Source organism: Antrostomus carolinensis, unplaced genomic scaffold (genome assembly GCF_000700745.2).
Source record: "Antrostomus carolinensis isolate BGI_N321 unplaced genomic scaffold, ASM70074v2 scaffold43008, whole genome shotgun sequence".
NCBI lineage: Eukaryota > Metazoa > Chordata > Aves > Caprimulgiformes > Caprimulgidae > Antrostomus > Antrostomus carolinensis.
Window position 1 is genome coordinate 10731 of NW_010333280.1, and position 10649 is coordinate 21379.

Here is a 10649-nt window from a genome sequence, read left to right on the forward strand (position 1 = left end):
AGCAGTGTTGGAAAAGAGCCGTGGGAGCAGGATTCAGTGCAGGGTTCAGTGCAGGAGCCCCAGTGTTGACAACCAGCCTGGTGTGCAGTCCAACTGAACAGCACACGAGGTTGTTTCCTGTGCATTTCCCATTTTGCTTTTGGTTTCCTTCAGGACTCAGAGGGCTTTAACTGCCCCTTTTTTTCAGGATTCTTTCCAGTCTGTGCTGCCTGGCACTTCCCTGGCCTTCCCTCTGAGGTAGCATTGGGGAAGGACTTTTCATAAGGGCAGTTAATGACAAAACAAGGGGAAATGGGTTTAAACTGAAAGAGGGGAGGTTTAGATGAGATATTAGGAAGAAGTTCTTCACTGTGAGGGTGGTCAGACACTGGAACAGGTTGGCCAAGGAAGTTGTGGATGCCCCCTCCCTGGAAGTGTTTAAGGCCAGGTTGGATGAGGCTTTGAGCAACCTGGTCTAGTGGAAGGTGTCCCTGCTGATGGCAGGGGGATTGGAACTGGATGAGCTTTAAGGTCCCTTCCAACCCAAACCAGTCTATGATTCTATAAGGGTGAAGGCACTGAGTTGGTCACCTTGGAAGAGCCAGGTAGTGACTCCCACTGTGTCCTTCATGAGGACATTGTCCTTTCAGCTTCCTCCTCCACACTGCAGCTCTGCTTCTCCTCCCCTGACCTCTAGAGCCATGTGAGGGGGACAGGGTGACTCATCCTTGGGGTGAGCTCCTTGTGGGTGACCATGGCCTGGGCTGTCTCTCCCTCTGCAGACGCCTTCCCACGGATTGTCCCGCTGAGGCCGATGGAGGCGATGTCCGGCCAGCCCGCCCCTCACCTGCAGTGTCCTCTCTACCGCCTGGACTCCAGCAGCTTTGCAGCCAGCTTGCGTGAGCTGGAGAAGGTAATGGTGACGTGGTGAGGTGGTGGTGGCAGCCAGAAGGAAAAACCTGCAGGTCTAGACTCTGTTTTTGGGGGATTGATCATCCCTTGTACAGACTTGGGAGCATAAAATTAGGATAGGAATGAAAAAATAACCTCCTGCCTTTCTCCCAGCGAGGTCTTTGAGTCTAGAAGAGCATTTTGTTGCGTGTGGAAGAGGTGTTGTAGTGTCATCTGTTCTTTTACCACTTCTGGATGGTAAGGGATGTGATGGTGCACTCTCATCCAGGAGAAATGAGTCCCAACCATCCAAACTCCTGGGTGGATACAACCAGACTCTTCCATTTTGGCATTTAAAGGGAAATAACAACAAGAGCACATAGTATTGTGTTTGGTTACTGATAAAATCTTCCTTGCTAGTACCTGCTGACGTTCTGGCTGTCTCTTTTCCTAGTGTGGGTGGTACTGGGGACCGATGAACTGGGAGGATGCAGAGATGAAGCTGAAGGGGAAGCCAGATGGATCCTTTCTGGTCCGAGACAGTTCTGACCCACGTTACATCCTGAGCCTCAGCTTTCGGTCGCAGGGCATCACCCATCACACCAGGATGGAGCACTACAGAGGTAAGAGCCACTCTGGGGACCAGTCTGATCACAAGATGCCAAAACAGTGGAGAAAAACTGGCAGGAGGAGGGGAGAGGGGGGAACAGCAGCAGCAGCATGTCCTTGTTCTTGTGTTGAGGTTCTGCAAGAAGCCTTAGAAGCTGCGTTTGACTTGGCTTCTTGTGCCTCAAGCAGTGATTCTCCTTATAACTCTGAAAAACTGGGGAATGCAGGAGTTCCCTGTGCCTGTCCTCAGGCCTTGCTTTGGAAAAGTGTGCTCAAAGAGTGATGAGGACAAGGTCTTTGAGGTCCCACGTCACTGAGGGATGTACAGCAGGAGGCACCGTCCGTAGCTGTCAGTGCTGCCCAAAATGAAGTTTGTTTGCCTGTGAAACAAGAAATGATCTCTTGATGTCACAGCTCAGCACCTTCCTTTGTTCTCCTCCTGCCTGAGGGATTCTCAGCAGCCCTACCAGCTGCTGCCTGTCCCAGGCTGAAGCTTTAGCTCCTCCCTGGTGGGTTTTTATTCTGAGAACTCCTGGCACCCTGGTTGTGCCCTTTCTTCCTGCTGTGCTCCCCCTGCTGCTTCTCACCTCGCCCACACGCTTTGTCTGCTCTCCTTCACATGTGGTTTTCTCTACTGAACCCTTGTACAGGCAGCTGTCCTTGGGCTGAGAAAAATACCTGAGAGGCTCAGTGCATGGCAGGGAGGGGGGAAAAGCTGCCCTGGAACCAGTGGACAAGCTTTAATAACAGCTGCCTTATAGAGCCTTGTCATTAGATGTTCCTGCAAATAATGGGGTCAGAGTCTTCCCAGCCAAGCTGCCAAAGGAAACAGTGGTTTACCACCTTTCAGAACAAAGCTCATCTCTTTCTCCTTTTTGCCCTTGCCCCAGGGATGCCACTGTTGTCTTCTTCTACCTCTGCTAGTGAAACCTGGCAGCACTTCTGCTCTGGAGCCCCACTGACAGAAAGATGCCCCAGCATTAATTCTACCCCATCGAGAGCCAGTTCCCCAGTCCCTGACCATTGCGTAAGAAGGACAGATTTTTCATCACCCTGTCCTTATAGAAATCACAAGAAGCTCTTGCAGCTGGAGATGTGAGGCTGCCTGTACAGTGGATACTTTTTTATAATTTAGTTTTGGGGCAAACTTCTCTTGCTGCTGGTCTGGTTTCTTATTTTGGGGCTGGGATATGTCTGTTCTCAGAGCTTCCTTAGCCAGGTGTCCTCCCCTTTCCTCAAACTCTCCTCCTTACTGCGTGGATGGAGGTTGGTGCTGCCACCTTCTCTAGAGCAGCACCCCCCAGCCATGGCACTGCATCAAGGGTTTCATTTTTGGGTGCAGTGCTTTGGTCTGTGTCAGCAGCCCAGTGCTCCCCCCCTCCCAGGACTGGCTGCCTCGTGCTGAATGTGCTGCAGCACCGTGGAAAACTGCAGAGCTGAGCACTTCAATAAACCAATGAAGATGACAAATGGTGAGGCTGGGGGAATGGTAGGGAGATAAATGCTTGACCTTCAGGTTCCAGGTAGATGAGAGGAAGAAACCAGAATTTCTTTGTCTTTTTTTGGGGGGATGTTGCTATTTGTGCTTTGTTCTTTGCACCTACTGGCCACTTTTAAGGGCTTGTTCAGATCTGAGGTTCCAGAGAAGAACTACTTATTTTTGTGCTTCCTGATCCCAAATGTTTATCAGGTTCTAACCCAGATCTTTCCTCCCAAACTGGCCCGTGGCAGGGGTGAGAGACATCTTTTCCCAGACCTAGCTGTGGGGAGAGGAGGTGTGTTTTAAATTTTGTGGGCTGTATGTAGCCCCTCTATCACAGAACCACAGAATGGTTTGTGTTGGAAGGGACCCTCAAAGGTCATCTAGTCCAACCCTCCTGCAGGGACATCTTCAACCAGATCAGGTTGCTCAGAGCCCTGTCCAGCCTGACCTTGAATGTTTCCAGGGATGGGGCTTCTACCACCTCTCTGGGCAACCTGGGTCAGTGTTTCACCACTCTTAGTATAAAAAATTTCTTCCTTCTATGTTGCTGTCCACCCTCTGGAAAGCTGTGAATGCTGGAGATCCTACAGAGCTGCTGTTTCTAGTTCTTCTATAACAGGCTGGTGCTGCAGAGTCTGTGATGCTGCTGGGGGAGCTGCTCCTCCAAAAAGTCCCTGGCCTGAAGTTCATACTGGTCACATCTGATTTGGTTACTCCTCACAGGCATGAGCCTGGGTCTGGCTCCTGATGGACTCTGTCCTGAACAGACAGCCCTTCTTTTCCCATTTTCCTCTTCCCAGTGAAGCTCTGTGCTGTGCTGGCTCTTACTGGAGCACTGAGAAATCTGCAGGTAGAAGAGGGAGATACAGGGGGGATGGAGGGAGATGTAGGCAGTGTTTTGGTGACTAGAGGGGGATAAATGGCTGCGTGTTGGTGCAAGGAGGGGGTGCCTGGTTGCAGCAGAAAGAGGTTGTGAGACTGGTCTGACTTGAGGCTTCAATTTAACCTATTTAGAGATCTGGAAACAGGTTAGAGGGCCCCGTTTTCCCTGTGTGACCCATCTCCAGTTTCATTGTTTGCCAGTGGAGCTGGTGTTGGGTGGCAGTACAGGGAGGACTGTGTCAGTGTATCTTGACCCTGGTTCTAACTTGACAGTAATTTGAATGAAGGTGTTTGAAACAGCTGGCAAGAACATGAAGCTGTTCCCTTGCCTGGAAATAAGTGATCCTCCTCAGCCTTAGGGCTGCCAGAAGAGGACTTCAGCACCTGGATCACTGTTTTTATGTACCTCTGTGTGTGGCTTTAACTGCTGGGATGCTCTGGATTGCTCTGGGAGTGCTGTTGATGGGACACTGTGGAGGAGCAGGGGCATCTGCTGATGCTCTGTGTGGTTTTGATCATTTAAGTTTTAGCCTCAGCAATCATTGCAGGCTGTTTAAAAGTTCAGGTAAGCAGGACTGTGGCCGTGCTGGGGTTATAGTGGTCGTGTTGTCCTGTCTTTCTGTGTATCCTCAGCTCTCAGAGAGCACTGGTGCCAGTGGAACAGCATCCCTGCAAGCTGGTACCACTGGTGTTTCCTCTTAGTGACCTGCCTCATCCCAGCTCTATGAGAAGTAGTCAGCCTGGGGCATTCACCTGATCTTTGAGAACATCAGACTCATGACTAAGTGTCTCCCCTTGCCACCAGTGCTCCTATAACATGAAACCTTTTCTGTTCTGTTGGAAGGGACCTTCAGCCTGTGGTGCCATCCCAAGTTTGAAGACCGCTGCCAGTCTGTGGTGGAGTTCATAAAGAGAGCGATCATGCACTCCAAAAATGGGAAGTTTCTCTACTTCCTCCGATCCAGGGTTCCAGGTGAGTCTCCCACTCTGAGTCTGGGGGATGTTTTGCTCTGTGATGAGCTGCTGGTCTGTCCTGGAGAGACAATTTAATGTGGCTTTGGTCTGCTGTGCTCAGTGCCCTGGTCTGCACCCTTGCCTGCTGACTTCTCTACTGAGATCCTGAGGAGCAGATCTCTCACTCAGCAGCTGCACCACTTACTCCTGGTGGTAAGGAGACTTCCAAACCTTTCTTTCCAGGAGTATGGAAACATCATACCATCTCACACTATGACAAGTGGAGCTGGAGACTGGAAGTTTACTCCCTCAACAAGCAATTATTTGGCTACTAAAACTCTGCTTTCTTCCCTCTCTCAGTCTCAGTGCTTCTGTCCTTACAAACCACTCCAGGCTTTGTCATTTCACAGTTCTCCCTTAGCTGAGACCCACCTGGGGCTGGTGAGGGGAGAGACATTCAGCTGAGCACGTGGGAGCATTTCCAAGTGTGAGCTCAAAGTGAGCCTGAAGCAATAGATACTGTAGATTCAGAGTCCCTGGGGAGGACAGTGATGCCAGAGCCCATCAACAGGCAGGTGCTTTGTGAGCAAGGAGAGAGTTAGTGAAGCTTTGTTGGGGTGTGCTTGACTGCAGAGCACTTGTTTCCCCATCCATCAAACTCTGGTTCCTTAAATGGACTCTCATCTCCCTCCTGCTAAATCTGAGCAGGCAACTGGACCAGTATCTTCTGTATCTAATATTTTTTCTGGATTTCCCTTGTCTGTCCTGGTTTACTGTAGAAAGCTAACCAAAAAATCCAGTGTGAAAGGAAGGGAAGAGCCTGCCAAATAGGCAAATATGCTCCTTACTTGTGAGAGAGCAACAGTGGGGGATAGAATTTGGAGGGGAGGGGAGCAGTGATGCTTTGAACAAAACAGGATAGGGGTGGGAATGCTGCTGTGGTGACACAGGTGGTGGCAGTGAAGCAGAGAAGGGTAAGAGTGAGAGGAGTGAGGATTGTTGTGGTAAATCTGCAAGTGAAATTATAGTGAATTTGCTCCCTGTCTATATTGCCATCATTCCTGCAGGCCCTGAAGGTGACAGCGAGCTCTCCATGGCACTGGAGCATGGAGAGGATGAGGCCCAAAGATTTTCTGGTGTAGAAGAGGCTGGAGGGGAGGAGGGATGGGGGATGTTCCCTGGTCAGGGTTCCCAGCAGCCCAGATCTGTTCAGTGTTGCCCTCTGCTGCAGACACCGCCAATAACTGGAAACCTGATTTCTATAGAATGAGGAAAGGACTGAAAAGCTGGTTTTGTATGTACCCTGCCTTCAAAAATTCCTTTCAACTTGAAGGTACTTTATCTTCCTGACCCCGAGATCTTTTTTTCCATGTGAATAAGGCTTTGAGGGCTTAGGACTCCAGGCTAATACCTTAGAAAGGACTTACTCTTGAAAAATATCATCAAAAAAGAAAATATTCCCTCCATAACAGCTCTGTGCACCTGCTGAGAGTCCCTTGCTGCCTGATTCCCCCTCAGAGCCACCAGCCAGCTGTGCTGCTGGCTCTGGGTCCTGCATCTCTTTGTCTGGATGTGTCGTTGGCTCTGGGTGCTTCTCGGAGCCACTCTGCCTTGATCCTTGAAAACCAAAGTCTCCTACTGATGCCTGATCTTTAGTGGGAGAATATTTAGGATCTGTATCTCCCCAGTGTGCTCGTTAGTGCTGTTCTCTTGTTGAAATGTGAACTGCTGTTCCAAGGAGGGGGCTGTTTCCAGCTTGCATCTGGCTCCTGGCAGAGGCATGTGGCTAGCGCAGCGTGCGGGGCTCGTGCTGTGTCCCTGGACTCGCTGGCTGAGCTCCCAGAGGCTAATTCCTTTTTGGTAAGAGAATAAGGAGGGGGTTGAGAATTCAGCCTTCAATTGATGGCTGTTCTTTGCTTTCTCAAAAGCTGGCTCACAGCTTCTTGAGCTGCCTGAAGCAGTTTTGAGCCCATCTTAGTGTGAAGGGCTTTCCCTTTTCTCCTTTCACTCCATTGCCCTCAGAGACAAGGCAGCAGGAGGGGGTTAGAGTGTAACTAGGTTTGAATCCTTCTGTAAAGACAGATAAAACCTTGTGCTGTGAATGAACCCAGCTCCCAAAGATCCTTCCAAAAAAAACCTCTCAGTTCTGTGGGCTCGATTGTTGCTCTTAACTTTGGGGGAGGAGGAAGGAGGTTGTGGGGTTGGGGGGGGTGGCTGGATACAGCTTGCTTCCAGCCCTGCGAGGTTGCTCTCTGCGTGGGGAGCTGGCTCGAGTGAAGCTGCTGCTGCCTTTGCCTTTGTGCCCAACCTCGTGACCCCAAGAATGAGCAGTTCTGGCACAGCTTGAGCTGACCAAATCCCCCAGCTTTTTAACGCCTCGCTACAACTACCCAAAGGGTTGTGCAGAGCAAAGCCTACGTGTTGGTCATGCTGCCTGCCTTCTCCTTTGGCTTCCTTCTGCATCCTTTCAAAAGCTTGTTTCTTTTCTGTATAAAATGATGCTTCATCAACCAGTTTGGGGATGGAGGGGGGGTTGGTTAGGAGGTTGCAGTATCCCAGAATCTGGTTTTCCATGGCCACCCTATGATAGCAGAACGGTTGTTGCCTTGTGAGGAGGCCTGGAGATACTGTGCAGCCAAAAGGTTATCACTCCTGGAAGGTTTGGCTCCCCAGTCCCAAGTGATTCCGAAGGAGTGGGCTCCTGGGAAGACACACTACAGAACACAGCTTTGCAGAGAGCTCTGGTTCCCAAGAGCCAGCTTTTCTTTTCAGAATCAATAATGGTTCCTTTCTAATATAACACTTGTCTCCAATACTGCTTTTTCCCACAGGTCTCCCTCCAACTCCTGTCCAGCTCCTGTATCCAGTCTCCAGGTTCAGCAATGTCAAGTCCCTTCAGCACCTTTGCCGCTTTCGGATCAGGCAGTTGGTCCGAATAGACCACATCCCTGAGCTCCCGCTGCCCAAGTGAGTCTCGAGGACCATCCTGGGGACAAATCTCTTTGGTTTCCTCCCTGACCTTTGCTGCAGCAGGCAGTGAGAAGGTGTTTGTATCCCCAGCAAAGGCTCTGGGAGGGAGTAATGGACTTCAGCTGTGGGACAGCAGGATGAATGTCCTGTGGTGTGTAGGGATGCACACAGGAGTAGCAAACAGCTCAGGGGTGAGGTGTTATCTGCTGGTGCCACAACCTTGGGGTACCAGCTGCTGTTTCTACTGGAGGTGACAGTTCTGGTGGGCTTGAGGAGAGGTTCTGTTATCCCTTACAGAGGTTGGTGTGGTTGTGGCTGAGGTTTAAAGCCTCTGTCTGTTCCTTCCCCAGGCCCCTGATCTCCTACATCCGCAAGTTCTACTACTACGACCCGCAGGAGGAGGTGTATCTGTCACTGAAGGAAGCTCAGCTCATCTCCAAACAGAAGCAGGAGACCGAATCCTCCACGTAGCGAGGCTGCCTCGCCCGTCTTGTTGCTGTCACTGATGGTACGTGTGCATCCCTCATCCCTGCCACGTCCCATGAGGTCAAACATAAATTGCTCTGTTCCTTCTGATTGCAAAGAAAACACAAAACCCTCCCCAAAAAAATCATGGCTACTCACTCTATGGTTTTTTTTACCATTCTCCAGCTTTCCTTGGGGAGGGGAACAAGGCTTCTGCTGCTTCCTTGTGCATATTTGTGCCCACACAAGCCCATGCTCACTCTTGTGCCAAACCAGCTGCAGTCTGGGGCAGATCCTGCCTCCTCGAGTGGGCTGTTTGATCCCTCTCCCCTCTTTCTCTTCCCCACTAGGAATTTGATTGTTGCCATCCTGTAGCCCAAGCGAGGCTGTGGTGGGAAGGAGCCACGCGACAGTGAAACCTGCTTCTGCGGTGCCACTTCTGCTCTCAAGCTCTTTTGTACAGAGAAGAGAGTTCAAGACTCCTAAGAAGCACAGCAGAACGGGGACAAGATCCTCGGCTCCTGGCTGAGGGAGAGGGGTCTCAGAGACAGCTGAGCCCAGCTCATGGACTCCTTGCAGAACAAAGAATGTCATGGCACTATTTACAATTTTTTGAAAGTTTTATTTTTGATGTTGTCTTTTTTTTTAATTTTTTTGCAATTTTATTTTCAGCATGAGAAATACTATCTTATGATCAGATTAATTTAATTATCCTCCCTTGGAAACTTCAAGGTGAGGAAGAGATAGAGGTTGAAGGGGACTCTCTAGGAAGATCATCTGCTCCAGGCATTATGGAAAGACTCTTCTTTGGTCCTCGCTGAGAGTGAATGCAGCTGGAGAAGCTGCTTGGAGGCAAACTGAGCCAGAATGATGTGCAGCTACGTGGAATAACCCTTGGGGAGCATGGAGCTCTGAAGAACAGGCAGCTGCACAGCTCCCCTGCTTTCTAGGATTTGGGAGAAGAGGACCAAACCTTGTCTTAGGCAGCTGAGCTTTGATGATCTGAAATACTTTTTTAAGGTTGGACCCAAGGAAGGAAGAACACGTGAGCCATTTGGATGTTGTGGAGCCTTCTGCCAAAGGGAATGGTTGCTGCTGCACTGGGGAGCGAGGGCTGCTCCTCTTGAGGAGGCATCGTTCCTTTAGCAAACACTGGAAGATTTCACTGAACCCCTGTGAGAAGTGGATAGAAGGTGGCAAAGCTGTTGCTTTGTAAATGTTGCAGCAATTTGTGGACCAAAGGTACTTGCTACAGTGGTCTCAGTCCTGCAGAGCTGTGGGACGTGCACTTGGAGCCTTTCTCTGGCTGCCTCCATGAATGAAGTGGCTTTCTGTCGAGCTGTGATGAGTCTGGATCAGGAGCTGCTGGGGCTTTAAGAGGCATCTCTGGGGTAATTCAGAGCAAGAAGCAGATAACTGAGGGTTCTCCTGGAACGACACCTGATCTCTGTGAGCTTCCTTGCTGCTTCCTCCTCTCTCTGGAATGTCCATGGAACCACAGCAGCTCATAAACAGTAAAGCCAAGAGAGGTGGTAGCTCTTTGCTGTGTTTCTGGGCTTGGCACTGGCTGAAATATCCTCCCACCTCATCAAATCCTGGTCTGCTGTTTCATCCCCTGCAGCAACTGCATTTCATAGTGAAGTTTAAAGTTTGCCCAAAGTTTTGCCAAAAAAGTGTGGAGAAGGATCTTTCCTCCTGTATTTAAACCAGGGGGTGTTCCTGTGCTCCCAACCTGAGAGAAGGAAACGCTCCATCCTGCAACCACGTGGACTGAAAATGCCATCTCGTGTGTGGCACTGGGTTTCCAGATCTGAGGTTGGTGTCTTGTGAGCTGGCTGCCATCACTCAGGAGCTGCTGGGACTTTGGTCTTGCCCTGCAGAATGATCCATGTCCTTGAATTAGACACAGTTGTGTGGATCTTTAAAGCAGCCAGGAAGTTATTTCTGATTGTCTGCCTCTGCCAAGTGTTGCTACGACGGGTGCTAACGAATCCTGCCCTCCCTTCCTTCACCATCACCTCTGGCCTCAGTTTTGGTCTTGGAGAAGAAAATATGGTTTTTAACAAGGATTTGGCTTCCAGATGAAACTAATAACTAAGCTTCAAAATCTGTAGAAATACCTCATTGGATGCTACTCACTACTGACTTCACGTTGTTGGGGCAGCGGTTATCAGGAGGGAGGAGCTGCCCTAAGACGTGCTGAACCATATCCTGACCCTTGGTGGAACTGGAGCTGATCTTGTCTACAGCTGCCATGTCCCCTCTGTGTGAGGGGACCAGTGTTCATCCCTCCTCAGCTGCATTCCCACCCCTTGGCTGTAGACTTCCAGCTCACACCAAGTTACCAGCAGAGCCAGCAAATAAATGCAGCTGCTTCGACTAAAGCGCACAGCGTGTTGGGTGAACATTGAGGGGG

The 10649-nt window shown here is 50.3% G+C and overlaps 1 protein-coding gene across 1 annotated transcript in view; it reads left to right on the top strand.

Annotated features, from left to right (window-relative positions):
* SOCS7 (suppressor of cytokine signaling 7) overlaps nucleotides 1-8239 on the top strand; it is a gene marked incomplete at its 5' end in the record, with an annotated part of 12975 nt that extends 4736 nt beyond the window's left edge. The window contains 5 exons of the mRNA XM_010173805.2: nucleotides 762-892; nucleotides 1325-1493; nucleotides 4689-4817; nucleotides 7630-7765; nucleotides 8119-8239. Coding sequence (XP_010172107.2) covers nucleotides 762-892; nucleotides 1325-1493; nucleotides 4689-4817; nucleotides 7630-7765; nucleotides 8119-8239 — 686 coding nt within the window. The remainder of the gene's footprint in view (nucleotides 1-761; nucleotides 893-1324; nucleotides 1494-4688; nucleotides 4818-7629; nucleotides 7766-8118) is intronic.
* Nucleotides 8240-10649: the final 2410 nt, after the last annotated feature.